This window comes from Ochlerotatus camptorhynchus, unplaced genomic scaffold, assembly GCF_037179485.1.
Source record: "Ochlerotatus camptorhynchus isolate MF236.1 unplaced genomic scaffold, CSIRO-AGI_Acam_v1.1 ptg000070l, whole genome shotgun sequence".
In the NCBI taxonomy this organism is placed as follows: domain Eukaryota; kingdom Metazoa; phylum Arthropoda; class Insecta; order Diptera; family Culicidae; genus Ochlerotatus; species Ochlerotatus camptorhynchus.
Window position 1 is genome coordinate 2,077,780 of NW_027040560.1, and position 16,326 is coordinate 2,094,105.

At 43.0% G+C, this 16,326-nt stretch overlaps 2 protein-coding genes across 12 annotated transcripts in view; both read right to left on the bottom strand.

The window, feature by feature from the left end:
• Positions 1 to 949: 949 nt before the first annotated feature.
• On the bottom strand, positions 950 to 9,215 carry LOC135697338 (protein quick-to-court-like). The gene is made up of 3 exons (XM_065216955.1): positions 9,164 to 9,215; positions 1,396 to 1,697; positions 950 to 1,339 (listed from the first exon to the last, which is right to left on the bottom strand). The coding sequence occupies exons 1-3, from the start codon at positions 9,213 to 9,215 to the stop codon at positions 950 to 952; spliced, it is 744 nt and encodes a 247-aa protein (XP_065073027.1).
• Positions 9,216 to 12,892: 3,677 nt separating this feature from the next.
• Positions 12,893 to 16,326, bottom strand: part of LOC135697409 (uncharacterized) — a 96,804-nt gene continuing 93,370 nt past the window's right edge. For all 11 annotated transcript variants that reach the window (XM_065217061.1, XM_065217055.1, XM_065217057.1 and 8 more), the window contains 2 exons: positions 15,933 to 16,239; positions 12,893 to 15,876 (listed from right to left, as the gene is read on the bottom strand). In XM_065217061.1, coding sequence (XP_065073133.1) covers positions 13,149 to 15,876; positions 15,933 to 16,239 — 3,035 coding nt within the window. In that variant the 3' untranslated portion in view covers positions 12,893 to 13,148. The remainder of the gene's footprint in view (positions 15,877 to 15,932; positions 16,240 to 16,326) is intronic.

Sequence of the window (16,326 nt, forward strand, 5' to 3'; positions counted from 1 at the left end):
GATTGCAACAGCTTTTTTCAGTTTTGTGGTGACAGTCGTCCATACTTTTACTGTAGGGCTTTATAGCAAGCTGCCTGTTGTTCCAGACCTTGTATGATTGACATCGGGTGATTCCCACACGGTTAGAAAAAAGTACCCAACGGCCAGTTCACTTTTACCTACTTTTGACTAGTTGGTCTCCGTTTCTCCTTCTAATGTTGTCAAAAAAGAAGGAGCAAAACCACCCAACAGGGGTAGTAAAGTGTGGGAACCCAACGTTGAGTATATTCATATTTACCTACCGTTGGGTACAACTAACTTACTTTTGGTTAAAAAGCCAGTGGAAAATTCCATACGAACTGCTCACAAGTAAATGAAAATTACTTTGACCCACTTTACCTACTTTTGGGTTCCTGCACTATAGTGCCGAGATGAGTGAAAAGAACTTAATTTTGGGTACTTTTTTCTAACCGTGCAGTTGTCTTACGATCCATCTCATGGTCGCAGTCAGATTTTCCATGACAGCGCGCAAAATTCTCCGGTGATTTTCTTCTTGTTTCGATGACATCTCAATAACCACTGAACCGATTGTTATGAAATTTGTAAACATGTAAACAATTCACTCCAAACTAGTTCTACCCAGATTTTCATCAATTTTTACCAACGGATAAAAAAGTGACACACGGATAAAAATGGTGCACTTTTTTTGAGTACAAGCTTTAATTCAAATGACCTTGTCAGTTTTAATTTTACTAACATCATGGCGCCACCCACCTTTCTATTGGCATTATGATTATAAAAAAATGAGAGTAGATTTTATTTCCACTTTTTTTTTAGCGTGATCAGGGAAAAAAATATTATGTAGTTGTGTTCCGCAAAAAAATTCTGAACCATCAGTGTCCATTTTTACATTAAAACCAGTATTTCCCATTTTTTTTATATAAGCAAAAACAAATCGCCGTATCTTTTTCTAGATACATCGGCGGCATCGACTGCGTCTAGAATTAAAACTCATTTTGACAATGTTAACCGGTTGGTGATTTTCACAGTAGTCTGGAACCAGATCACAGTATCTGCTGTTCGACTCGGACAATTTCTGCAGCAAAGCCTCAACGCGATCATTGTTGGACATTCGATTCTGCTGTTCGTCTGCCTGTTGCTGTTTAACTAGCTCCTCAATGCGAGCTTCGTACATCTCGACAAGCCGCTGCTTCCCAATGTCATCGTCGCTTCCGCAAGCACGATCCTGCGTGTGTACGTACGAATCCTTGGAATGGATCGACGAGGTCGTAATGTCCTCGAAATGTCCCGAATCGGCAAACGAGCTCTGCATCTCCGAGGTGGACATCTTGTCCATGAACTACACCTGGTGGATGTCATGATTGTGCAGATGATGCCGGGGACTGGCTTTGCTACATTCGTCCGTTTGATCCACAATCGATGAAATGCCCTGGGCGTGTTTGCATCGTTGGTGGTGTTCTCTCGCACCGTTACGGCGTCACTGGAGTTTGAACGTTCCTCCGGGGAACTGAGCGATGCCTTGAAGAACCGCAGCTCAACAACCTCTTTGGTAAGTCTTAGAATTTCAGTATCACGCTGCTCCAGGTCTATGCGAGCCTGCGAGAGCAGCTCCTTCAGTCGTCTGATCTGGCGCTGAGCCCGCTGGGTCGGGGTAAGGTAGTCCTCACTCGTCTGTCCGGCATGGCTCGAGCAATGTACTACACAGCAAAAAAAGTTGTTGAATATTACATCGAAACTGCTGCAACCAGGTCAATCCATCGGTTGTGTAATATCACATTGTACGATGTACACAGAATCAAATGATGTGACACACAAAACCGATGTAATTTTTCTGACGTAATATATGTGATGTACACAGATGCGATATAAGTAAACGAAGCGATGTAAGTAAACGAAGCGATGTAATAATGATGCGATGTAAAGAAAAAACCGAGGAAAAAACGATGTATATACGTATACGTGGTTGATTAAATTGCTTTGCTATCTTTTTTCTCACATAGATTTTAATCAGTTGTAAAAACTGCAGTTACTCAGTTACAGATTACGGCTTCCTCTGGTACTGCGTGGAGTACTGCGCAATGTTGATCGGCATGAAAGACTTCCAAAAAGCATAACGACTAGTCTCCGCCGTGTTGAAGGGCTGACCACCGGGTGGTAGGAGCCATGGGCCATGGACAATCAGCATTCCTACTGAATTCGGGTCAAGTAGAAGGTACAGCTAGCTGGATGGACTTCCTTCGGCACTGCGTGAAGCACTAACAGTATTGGTCGGCATTGAGGGTTCCCAGAAAGTATGGCGTCTCTGCTTAGCTAACCGTCTGGTTGAAGGCAATGAAAAAATCTCGTCGCGGATGTTCTGCAAAGATAAAAGCGAAATCGTCAATAAATCAACTAAAATTTGTAAAAATTATTTCAACTTACAGGTTGCTGCTTCCTCTGGCAATGCGTGGAGTACATTCACTCCCGATCATCTAGAACGAAGTCTTACAGTGTTGCGAGATTTAATACAGCATCAACATTATATGATATTACACAAATTTTGTGTAATATTACACAACTATTTTGGAATGACTTGGTTGCATCTGATTCTGTGTAATAATTATGTTATTGATATGTGAATATTACACAGATGCAACGTAATGGACAATGGTAATTTTGTTTCGGTGTAATTTAAAGAGCGATGTATTATGACATCCAAATGGGTTATTATACATCTACTTTTCTTGATTACATCCGTTTTGTTGTACATCATGTGAATTACGTTGATGCATATTACTTTTTTTTTTGCTGTGTACGTATTTCATCTTACGGCACTGAACGTGGTGCCATAGCGGGCCACCTACGGATGGTCACGTTCTATTTCTGTGGCCTTGCCACTGCGAGGAGACGATTTTTTTCAAATCCGTCTTGACCCGTTTTCTTAGAACGGCCGTCCCGGTCGCGTTCTTATCCTGTGGCTTTGCCACGGCGAGGAGACGATTTTTGCAAATCCGTCGTCACTCGCATTCAGAACGGCCGTCCCGGTCGCATTCTCGTCATGTGGCCGTGCCACCACGAAGAGACGATTTTTTTTTTTTTGAAAATCCGTCATCACTCGTTTCTCAGAACGGCCGTCCCGGTCGCGTTCATATTTCCAATATTCCTTGCAAGTGGGTGATTTGCCCTTTATTACCTATCTCCAAGATTCCAGATTCATCTCCTGGCAGGATCGCCAGAAATGTGAAAATCCGCCGATATTAATTATGGGCAAATCACCCACGACGCTGCTAATAAATATTCAACTTACCCGTGCAGCAGCTTGAATCCAAATGACCTTTCACCAACTGTCAGGAAATGTGTATGAAAAGTCATGACCTACCTAGTTATTATCCATCTCATAGTAGTGGCATGCTTAACGCTTCAGTGTACCGAGAGTTATGTCTGTTTGTCTGTGCCTGGAGTGGACACTAATCTGCCCATAAACACAGAGAACAGACATGGAGGCTCGAACAAAATTTCTCTGAAAACTTGTGTAAAGATTCCTATTCGACTTAAGCACCACTAACGGCGACTTCCCCACTTAAAAACCCTCTTTGACAACATGATGGCGCTGGCGTTGCACAAATTACACTAGATACTAAGTGCTAGTAGCGCCAAGTGGCAATTTTCAACAGAAAATTTATCGATACTAGCGCCAAATTGGTCGAAAGTGGAAAATTTAGAGAGAAAATCAGGAGATGCTAACACCACGTAACGGCGACGTTCCCACTTATTTTACACAAGTTTCTGACTGAGCTTCAACGTCTGTTCTCTGTGCCATAAACGAATAAACGGCTATTATGCCACCCATGTCAAATCGACAAAAACAGCACCACGTGGTAGGGAAATTTACGTATGTATTCTCGTCAATCTAAGCAGCGTCCGCACTTCTATTAGCATTTTCTGAGCGTCACGCACACATATGACGTGTTTGTTTGTTTACATTTAGCTTGCTTCTCTATCCATTCCAATCGACAGAATTGTTCAAAACTGTTCGAAAGCGTTTTTACAACGCTCCAAACTACTCAGGTGAGTGTGATCGTTGTCGGCTGCCCCTTTTTCTTCGGCATCCTTTCCATCAGAACTGCTTGTTAATCAGCAAAATCAGCATTTTGTATTTCATTTAAAGAAAAATCTGACATAACAGGATTGCTCAGTCGTACAAATGTAATCATATTGAAGCTGAAAGACTAAGGAATCATTTGAATACATTCAGAGAAGTGTTTGGTGGGAAAATACAGTGAAATTAGCGTTTAAATTTTGGTTGCCGAAAATAGTCAAATTTAAAATAGTGCCGAAGCCAACATTTACCCTAGGTATTATTTGTATTCATGGCCATGTTGTAAAAGATTGGTAAAACACTTTTTGGGAGCAGACATTTTGATTTTTTTTTTTCATTATCACAACGGCATTGCATTGCGATTATCATCGCTTTATGTACGATATTTTCAAGATGCAATTGATTAATCGCTTAAAACATTTAAACCCTTTTTTACTCAGAATTTTAGTTTTGGCATATTAGCCATATCTTCATATATTAGCAGAAATGGTTGACAGTTAGGGCGTGTCACCATGTCACTCTTCACCGTTGCATATTTTAATTGTTTTGACTGAAAATGGTACGGCTGAACCTTAAGAATTTTAAATCCTATTTTAAATTAGATACATACGATTATGAAGGACAATCTTAGCTTTAAAATGAAACTTATTAAAATAGATTTACATTTCACTTAGTAATTGACTATAACCTAGGGGTAAGTCAGCTGTACTCAGAGCAAATAGTTTCGCAGCGAGTAGATTTGAGCAACTCATAATTACTCAAAACTGATCAAAGTAGTCTCGCTTTGTTAAGCATATACAAACCTTCAATGAAAAGTCGAAACAGACGTCATCTACCTGCTCGAGATTTTATTTATTTGAGTTGAAATCATGCATTTGTTAAATTTACTAACCGATAAAATTGTATGAGATCATATCTGATAACATATTGATCGGTGCTATGTGACATCAATCCACATTAGTCGTCAAGATATCGTAAATCGCATTTTTTTATAGGCGATGACGGAGTAATGACGATGTTGGCAAGGACACTATCCGCTCTTGAGCTTAAACGCAGTGAATTCCAAAAGGAATTCCGGAGAGCTCAGTGTTAAACTTTCCCTTTTAGCTTGAACAATAGTTTCAGGCAATTTCATTTTCAATAGCAGGACAGCTTTGTTGGTGGATGCCATCATGCTACTCACGGAATTTCAGCAAAATGCTAAATACTGGGAGAAGGAGAAACAAACGGCGCCACAAGCCGCAATCTCAAAACAGCTACAATTTTTTCTGCAAATATATCCATCCGATCGGTGATGGTATCCGTTAACTCAAACCTGGTGGCCGTCCAGCATCACTAGTATCTCATCCGCAAGAACTTCAGCACCAGTTTTCAGTTGCATGCGAAATTATTGCAGAAAAATATGTCAACCGGTTTCAGCCCACCGATGATGAGATATTGCAACACAAAAATCAGGTTGCTATGTGTAGTTGATGTTGATCAACGCGAGCTACTCTGAATGGCTCAGAGTTACTCAACATTAACTCCGATGTTACTCATGATCGAAAGCTGTCTTGCCCCTTGACTATAACCTAGGGGTAAGACAGTTCAAATAATGGACGCAGTGGTTCAACTCCCCCCAACAAAAACAAGGGGTAAGACAGCTTTTGATCGTGAGTAATATTGGAGTTAATTTTGAGTTACTCTGAGTAGCTCGAGTTGCTCATTATCGAATGTACGGTAGAACAGCAACTTGTTTCTGTGCGTTTTTTGACGTAGGACTACGTCTTTGATTTCTATATGGGGGTACACTTTGTGAAAACCGAAAATGGAACATGTAACAAATTAAGAAAGATTTTGAACGTTAATAACTCAGCTGCCCCTGGAACAATTTCAATAATTTTATCACCAATCGATCAGAAATATGGCTACGCATTGATAAAAATGCTTCCAAATGTCGATTTTCAACAAGAAACTATTGAAAAACTGGCAAATGTTCAGCATTGTCCAAGAGCGTCGAATTAACTAACAAATCCACCAATTACCTACATGCATATGCTGCTTCCCCAGCATAGTCGTCAGAGAGTAGTAAGTAGACGAAAAAAGTCGAAGTGGCATTTGCCTCCGATCCTCGGGCGCGTACGAATAGGGAGGATGGAATTGCGTGATACTTTACACACTCATCGCCATGTTCAGAACCAAACGCAAATTCTTCGAGATAACCACCATCCGTCGTCTGGCTCGCCGTGGCGGTGTCTGACGTATCTCCGGTTTGATTTACGAGGTGTGCTGAAGGTGTTCCTGAAAAATGAGATCCGTGATGCTGTCACCTACACTAAACACGCCAAGCGTAAGCGGCCATGGATGTCATCTACGTTTTTGAAGTGACAGAGACGCACTCTGTTTGGTTTCGGAGGTTAAATCATCACCAACATTGGAAACAAAACGGCTCTTTTCAGGACCACCAAGCTTATTACAGAAAAGAGTAGGAATAGAATTCATCTGCCTGTTTGTCCATATTCAGAACCACCGACCACACAAAATGCTCATGTAATCAAACTAGAAGCAGGAGTACAAATTATTTTGATCAACCTTGATCAACTTTGAATCGCCACGGCCGGATATTTTCGATGGAAGAAGCAACAATCTAGCATCTAATTCGACGATGACGTCAGGAAACATTTCTGGATCAACAATAGAATAGGGCTCATCAGCATTTGTAAACAAACCGTTCCAAAGCCTCACAAATCGAAGGCCGCTCACACAAACCAACACCAACATCTTGTAGGTAGAAGTTCCCCTATCCGATGATGGTGTTGGTTTGTGTGGGTGGCCTTCGCTTTGTGAGTAAAGGGCTTTGGAACGGTTTGTTTACAAATGCTGATGGGCTCTTTTCTATTGTTGATCCAGATTTGTGAAGCCGAGTTATTTACGAAAGAGAGTGTCGATGAAGAGAATCGATCAATGTAGATAGGACCTATTGAAAAGTGACGCGAGATTTGTTTTCCGTACTGAGCTCCAATGCTACCGACGCCAGGGAGGCAGCTCCCAGAGATGGTATGCCTTAGAACATGCCGATGGCGCCGACTGAGATTGGACCCAGGCCTGCTGGGGTGAGAGGTAATCACGCTAACCACAGACGCCGATATCTATCACGGCGAATGAGAACGACCCAAATTTGAGTTTAGTTATCTCAGAAATAAGAAATAAAGTGTAGGAACTCAGCGATGAGTAAATTTGCCTCATGTTTTCTCAGGTTTTTCCAGGATTTTCCAGGGAAAAATTCCCGAATTTGCGAAAAGTGAAGATTGGATTCACTCAGTCTATTGGCACTACTCCGAGACTGAATAAAATTTTCGTCAATCTCCTCATTTTCCGGCAGATTTTTTAGGTTTTCCACACGAAATCATGAGACAAATTTACTCATCGCTGAGTTCCTACACTTTAGGCGATTATGAGTGAACTAAACTCAAATTTGGGTCGTTCTCATTCGCCGTGTACGCAAAAAGAAAATAGCCAGTGTCGCTACTTGATAGCAAACTACTCATAATTGGAGGAGTCTTTGTAGCTTTTATACCACTTGGTTGCACATCATTCTGCTTTAACCTAAAAAATATAAAGCAGCGCTGCTGTCTGGTATCAGCTCATTTTCCCTTCGGACGGCGTGGTCAGCAATAGCAGCAGTAGGTCGTGGCTGGTCGTGGCAAAGGAGGTGCCAATCGTCATCGCAAATTCTTCGAGGTAACCACCATCCGTCGTCTGGCTCGCCGTGGCAGTGTCTGACGTATCTCCGGTCTGATCTACGAGGTGTGCTGAAGGTGTTCGTGGAAAATTAGGTCCGTGATGCTGTCACCTACTCTAAACACGCCAAACGTAAGTGGCCATGGATGTCCTCTTCAATAAAACGGCCCTTTTCAGGGCCATCAAGCTTACACCAGTAAAGAGTTGGATTAGAATTTATCTGTGCTTGTTTGTCCATATTCAGAACCACAAGCCCCCAACGACCACACAAACTTGGAAGCAGGGGTGCAAGTGATTTTGACTGATTCTCGTAATCAACTTTCTTTTTGAAAAAGATTACTACAAATTTGGATCGCCTACAATTCAAAAACGGAAAGAGTTGTGATAATAGATATTTCAGGCATAACATTTGATTACGGCACAAAAGCATTTGTAAACAAACCTTCTAAGGCCCTTTACACGCGAACCAAAGTACGCCCACGCAAACCAACAACATCATCGCATAGGGGCAACTATCACCTTTCCGAAAGTGGTATTGGTTTGCGTAAGCGTATTTTAGTTCGCGTGTAAAGGGCCTTAGAATGTTTGTTTACAAATGCTTTTGTGCCGTTATCAAATGTTATGCCTGATTTGATCAATTAAAAGAACTTAATGCTCTTCACATTTATTCCGTCCACTAGCGGTCCTACGTCAAGCTTCCGTTTGTGTCCCTAGGCACAGACCCTTCTACTTTTTTTTTCCAAATGTCAAGGTCAGATGTTTGACGAAACAAACATTCAAGAAGTTTTCAACCCACTATCATCCAACGACGCACGAATCAGTATCCTCAAATCCCATTTTCTTCGAACTTTTTCTGCACGTTACTAAGCAGTTGTCAACTGAATTGAATACAGACAATTCACTGTTGACCATCAACACGGAGAAGAATGCATTCGTAAAAAATCCATTTTTTTAGCGTCTCTGAGAAGAGCCATTTAAATTCCCATAACATCTTTAATGGAGTAATATCAAATAATCTTTGTTATATTCTAGGTAAGGGTCCTGGTTATGAAAACATAGGTTCAGTGACTGGAAATCGATGTAAAATTGTGGTTGACAACCCGTAGTATAATTTGAGGTATCTTAAGTAGTATCTTGTCTTCTCCTGTTCCTCAAAGTTGAAGCGTCAGCTCCCCTTCGGTGGTACACCATAGTCCGTATTTTGTGTTTCGGTAATTTTTTCATCCGTCCGCTTCCTGAAACTCAAACACCACTATAGTGCAGCCGGGTAAAGCAGGTGCATAAAAATGCCTATGAATGGTTGTCGGGTTCTGCCAGCTGATCAGTCAATTTGCGACCTCTGTGCATCTGAACTCCGATTCTTACCTCCACGTGGTGCCCGGTGGGATTGCTGGCGGTGATATTTGCCGTCAGTCATGCGAACAAAAACGGGGGATCATATCGGCGTCACTAATGCACTATTGTTATTGTATTGTTTTCGCTAGTGTCAGTGATGACGATGACAGAGCAAAAAGGTTATAGCCAACTCTAAGTAGCCCGTGATTATCGCTACCGGGGATGCTAATCGGCTTGGTGCTGGTTGCGATTTGGCCATCTTGAATGAACTATATCCACCTCTTCAAGTTGGTTTGTTTAAAAAGACGTTAATAGATGGAAGCACCATAGTGCATCCCCAAACCTTGTGTTCCCAGTTCATAGCCCTCCATCCTCCTGTTTATCAATTGTTACTCGTAACCTCGAGCAAGCCGCAAATAATCGGCCCCCAAGTGGCACCATCACCACTACAGCTTAGTGGTACAAAGAAAATAACCTTTGTATTAATTTAGGAACGCCTGATTCACACGGTTTTCTGGAATATTGATTAAAATAATTTCCATTTTCTAGTAAGTTTGGTAAAAAAGTTTTTCATCGTCTAGTCACATGCTCTTTATGTCAAAACAAATAAAGTACGTAACCTTCTTGAATTTCCTTTGTCATAAATTCTTTATTTGCAATTTGAATTGCTGAAATTTCCAGTTACAATAATAGACCTCTAATTTGCTTGAAACGGAAAGCGTTCCATCATAATGGATGTTTCCACAACGATTTCACTGTGAATGGCATCTCCTCCGAATCTGTTTTCGTGCTATATATACCTTATTGATCACTCATACCCAAAGACTTCCGGTTGACTATACGATTATCCAAATTAATCAACCAATCCAAGCTAAAATATACCGTAACGACCCTCACCCGATTTTACAAAACTTGACACGGATGCGTAGCGATAGAAAAATTATGTTTGAGGATGTATCGATTTGGCTTGGACAATCGTGAAATCACACAACCTGCTTATAACATATTTTCAAGATAATCAGGGTAATGTGCTGTAAATGAAGTATTCGACGTATCAGCTTTCGTAAACAATGCATTTGATCGTCTATTTGGCGTAACTGGTAGCTCAAACACGCTTACTAACACCACTACCAGGTAGGGGAAAATTTCCCCTATCTGATGGTAGTGTTAGCATGCGTGAGCGAACTACCAGTTACGCCAAATCGACGATGAAATGCATTGCATCCGCAGCTGTCAAACATAAACACAACCGGATAATAATTCGTCATTCTATCATTCTTCGAAGCCTCGGTTGAAGACAGATCGATCCCCCTTGATGCAATCGACCAGATCCACTGGATTATCAATTGTATCAATAAGGCTATACTGATACCATATATAACCCTAGAATCTACTAAATAATTGTGGAGACGGTGTCCTCACCCACAAACCGACATGAATGACCGTACAAAGTACCATCAAATTTCTGATCAAAGCACAAACCTGACATCACGGCGGCAGTTCGCGAAAAATGTGTATCCTAGCCACGAACACGCATGCAAAATGTATGAGTTGGTTCGTGTTTAATCTGTTCCGGTCTGATTATTTTTATCTAGATAAAAAATTTCTATGGTTTTGACAGATGGGATCGCTGCACATTTTAATTCGCCGTTATGGATTCTCGATCAAGAGTAAAGATTAAGTTTCATGTCGGTTTGTCGGTGGTGTCCTCATGAAATGAAATAGTGTAGTAGTCCATGGGTTGGTTGGAGGACCATCTTTTGCTAATGCGCTGAAAAGCAGTTTTAATTTATTTTTCTATTCAAATGTATCAAGATTTCTTTAATTTATCTTGCAAACTTCCACCTGAATTGTTGTTTTGAATGTTTCCTTTCATATTTTATGTATTGTCATGCGAACAGGGTCTACAACTCGGTCTTCAAGGAACGATTTTGGTTCAGTGTTCGAAAATCCCAAAAGCAGCTGTCAGTGACGATTGTCAATTTCGGTTGTCAAATCTGACGCCAAATATTAATTTTTCTCTGAACTGACAATATTGTTTGTTGATGAATGTGCGACTGCTTGGATAAATTTTGAGTAATTATGAGTTACTCATATTTACTCACTGCAAAAATATTACCTCTGAGTACAGTACAGGCTTGCCCCTGGACTATAACGCAATTTTAGGCACTACAAAATAGGGTAACATTCCTTTTTTGCCTCAAACTACCCGAAAATGATTCGTGCCGTGCACAACCACCTAGGCATTCGATTTCTAGACAAAAAAAAAGCTAAATTTTGATGTATAAATATCCCATTTATCCAGCGGCGTTTTGAGATATTGAGATATGGCTATCTCCGAGAGATCTCTCTTTTCTGATGATCTTCTGAGGCCATCATAGCTTTATTAAATATATGAAAACACATCAGAAAGCATGTTTGAGCTAAGCTTCAGCATTCTCTATGATTTTTTCTCCATTTGCTCCGTTCATTGCTATTTCGCTGACATAGAGAAAAATAAGGATAACTTTCTATAAGCTTGACTTTGGGACTCCACATAAGATCAAAGGTCGATAATACGTCAAGTAATCACATTGTTGCTAATTGAAATCAACCGTCACTAACATCCAAATCAATAGCCTCTGTTCACCAGAAAATTACCTCAGCGGCACAAATCTAACCCCACGCTCAGTTCATAAATCCTTCATAATCCATCAAGCTCAAAGCAGTATCTAAAAAAAAAAGAAGAACTGATAACAAACAAGGTTGCACCTAAGCTGATTATTATGGGACAACAGGAGCTGACGAAAAAAAACAAAGCAATCGATGTAATTCGCGTTACCAACGTCGTTTGGTCGCACCTTTTAGCCTCCCTCTATATCTAGCATCCTCAATGAGAACGATTTCAATTGAAAATTCCTCCGACCAGTCCCCTAACTTTTTTTTTCCATCAACACGACATGACGACGACGAAGGTATCAGAGAGTTGATTAGAACACCCGAAGGTGAAGGCAAAGAAGTGGAAACTTCACTATCTTATCTACGGGTAGCAGAAGCAACAACAACAACAACAACAACAGTAACGCGTTATTTTTCGTTATTTGCTCAAAGTTTGAAGCTCGAGCAAGCCTACTGCGATGAGGCGGAGCTAGGAAAAATCAATTCGCTTCGATCTGTAGCTTTATGCTCGCATGATTTTACTTGCTACCGTGTAACCGCGGCGAACTACAAAATTGAATTTTTCGTCGAGGATTATGCTTTTCTCGGCGTGAGGAGAGACTCTCTGACCCGATTTCGCAAAACTATCGCTTTTTTTTTATTCCTTCCTGTTCGACAAATGAGGTGACGAACATTGCTTTCTCAGTAAATATTGACTGAAACTCCGCAGTAGAGTGAAGATAACGTAGTGGTTCGGTTTTTACCACCGAACGACGATGGCCATAAACGCACAGTGTGAATCAAGAATTTTCGACACTATTTATTCTTCGATACATAGGTACTCTGAAGTCCGCTGATGTATTGATCGCTGTGGTGAAATGGAACGTCTCGATAACGAAGATGTCGTCGTCGTTGTCGTCACCGCTAATGTCGGTGACTACTCGGAACGGTAAATGTAAACAGGTAATCACGAGAAGTCGTAGACTCGATTGCAGGTTGATTCGACGACGACCGTTTGTTTGAAGAGTCGATAAGGGAATCGGTTTACGAAACAGCCGTGTGGCCACGTTTCGATGAGTAAGGTAACTCGAGGACGTTTTTCTCTGCAGTAAATTGCGGACATTTTATCGAATTCTCTGACTTTATTCAGTTCTATAAATCTACGACAGCAGATGTGTACAGCATCTTACGAATCTTTGGCACGGCACTTTGCATCAGTGTGCGATTGAATTGCTCATGAAAATTACACTTTTCCTACATCCTCTTGTTGTACTTGGTACATTTACATCGAAAATCGCTTATCAATAGGTTTGAGATTGCTCCGTCGCTGTTGTAATACTATATTGTAAACATGGTTTAAACACTTACAGAAAAGCCTTCACTGGGATCCTTTTCGATCCGGTTCCAAGAATCCTAAACTTCTACTCTTTTTGAGTTCATCACTTCGTTCGTTGCTCTTACGAAACCGATTGCAGATCGCTTGCACACTGCCTGACTTCTTTAGGGACTCTCCACCACCTCCGCCGCCACCATCACTGGAGGTCTGTCCGAGATTCTGCGCGCTCCCCATCTTGACCGCTTCTCCGCTGATATCGACCATCAGGCTCTGTCGACACAGTCGTGAAATGGCCGGCTTTTTGCTGAGATCCTTGCTGCTCCTCCTCAGCTTAACCTTTCTCAATTTCGAAGCCAAATTGGACAACCCGAATCGACTGCTTTGAACACTTGTGTTCCTTGACGATGTTTCATCGTCGGCTACAACCCCCGATGCGCTCAGCACACTTCTTGGCAGTGATTCGTACAGACTCTCCTGTTGGCTGTCTTCTCCATCCGCCGTTCTACTGTTGATTACCCCGGCACTGGCACTTTTCATTAGCAGTGCGTTGTCGTCTGCACTGTTTGCACTTGTCATACTAATTTGACTGATTCGATTGTTCCATACCTGTTGCCGTTGGTCTACCCGGGCCGCTGCTGATGAACTCTGTAAAAACTCCTCTTTGGCTTTCTTCAGCTTCAACGCTCGCTGGCTCATTTGCACCATTCCCTTGTCCTCTTCCATCGGCGTTGTCGGCGCCGATCGCGGAGAGTCCTGATCTGTAAATTTCCGCCGCACTGTCAACCGAGGACTCGGCGGTTTACCATCAACTCTCCTCAAGCTTTTCTCCTCTTGGCAACGATCGCTTACCATCTCCTCTCCCGGTACCGATCGACACCTCGTGTACTTCTCCCTAGGGACCTTCCTAGCGCCTGCTTTTCCAGCTCCCTGTGGTGACTCTGTTCGCTTTTTATACAACCGTTCTTTCCTTAGCGTGTCCGTTCGACCGCCACCCGACCCGGAATCCTCCGCTTCCCTTCTTTCGATACGTGACAACGTATCCTTTCGCTTCAGGCTATCGTAAGCCAAAAAGGACATTTTTGGCGAATCACTATGATCAGCTCCTTCATCTTCTGCCTTGCCCGTATTGCCCCCTTTGCGACCGCTGTCGATCATTCCCGTGCTGGACGACTTTACAACTTTTACAGAAGCAATCGCTCCACTCTCTTCCTCCTCGTCTCCTTCCGGTCCATGATGCGCTTTCTGAGCTGCCTCCAGCTGCCTCAACGACTTGCGTAAACTTCCTGCGCTGGCCGATTTAGACAGCTGGATACTCTCCTGGTACTTTTCCGTTTGTTTTCGTACTCGGCGGTCCAACACCGGAGACCTCCACGCTACCGGTGAACAGGAACCGGAACTGAGCGGCGAATTTGCACTACGTTCCGACGACAGACGCTGGTTGTACTTGGCAATCATCAATCGAATATTGGGTGAAAGTTCCTTCGTCGGAGCGCTCTTGTCCATCCGCCGCTGGGTGCTTGGAGACTGTGGAAGTGGTGGTAGATTCGTGATGATCTTCTGATCGACTTTTGCTAGTTCCGATGGGTCATTTCGATCCGAAGTGCTGGACGATTCCACGTCGCGACTTACAACTACGGAAGCTGTGTTTTTGGTTGACGACTCACCTTCCACGGTGGTGAAGATCCTTCGCTTCGTTTTGACCAGAACGTTCGCTGTGCAGTTGTTGATCGAACTTGAACTGCCTTGGTTCTCGAGCAGTTCCACGCAAGTCTCGGTGGGAGATATCAGAACCTCTTCGGTGACGCTGACGGATGTCGATGCTGCTACGGGGGGTTTCTCCTGTTGTTCTGCCTTCTGCCCCGGTTTGATTTTCAAAACGAAAACCACGTCTTCCACTTGCGGATGAACCGCCGGCAGTTTTTCCATCGAATCGGAAGGCTTCTTAGCTCTGCTTGTTTTGCGTTTTGTCTTACGGGGTACCTCCAGGACGTAGTTCGGTGGACTATCATCGCTGTCGCTTTCTGTTTTGCTGTTCTGTCTGGAACCCATTCGCTTGATTCGGGTTTTCTTCCGGGAACCGTTACTCAAATTGCGAGCGACCTTCCTGTTGTCCCGATCTTGCGCTCGGTCTTCGGCAAGACTTCCTTCGATCTGCGTGGAGGAGCCCGGTGAATGCGACGACGTCGGTGGGACTGGATCCGATTCTGAACTTATGGGAAAGTGTCTGGTTTGTGTTCTGTTGGTGTCGATTTTGTTAACCCGGACAGCGCTACACACGAACGTTGGCGTTACGTTGATGGTGGCCATGTTTCGAAGACTGTCGTTTGATTTCTGTATAGAACTGGTGGCCTGTGCTCCGATGGCCGGTGTAATACTGATCTTCGGGATGTCCTCTTCATTTCGTACCGCTGCCGAAGCATACTTCATGTAGGAATGCAGGGATTTTTTCAGATCGCCAACATGAGAATTTATCGATTGAACATTTTCCAGAATTTCCGGAGCGGACTTCAGGGAACCATCCTCGAAGCGATACAGATATTGTAGCGTTTCCTGGGCAAGATCCTTCATGCACGCGAAAAATGCAATACTATCACGGGAACCGGTTTCCACAAATTCCGGAAGGGTAGCTATCAGCGCACGGAGGACGATCTTTAATCGACGTACCTCGTCCCGATCGACGGAGTCTTGTTCGCGTAGCCGGATCAGTAACTTGGTAGAGTCTTTCAGAAGTGTGCTGCTGTTGCTCGATGGTCGCGAAGTGCGGTCAGGCCTGGAAGAGTGTGAAATTTTAAAATTGAATCTTATCCGAAATGATGGAATACGTACTCTGTTTTACTCTGACTGCCGGCTGAGTCTACCTTCGGACCTACCGCTAGTGGATCGGCCACTTCGTGAATGTCCTCCTCGACTTCAACCAAAACGGCACGGGGCTCCTCCCGATCAACGGACAGCTCCAGCTCTGGATTGGAGGAAACCCGTCGATTGGAGGCCGCATCCTTCTCCTGACTCTCCTTCAGTTCGTCGGCATCGTTCAACGACAAGCTGGACGGTTGATGCGAGATCGACGGTGCCGAGGGGTTTGGCGAAATGCTATCCATCGACAGGGATCGACCGAGACCGGGTGATTTTTCTCCTGCGAAGAAAATTTAATCATTAGTTGACATTGAGGTTACGAATTCGAGCAATTTTGGGTCACGAAAGACTCACAGTGTATCCCCCC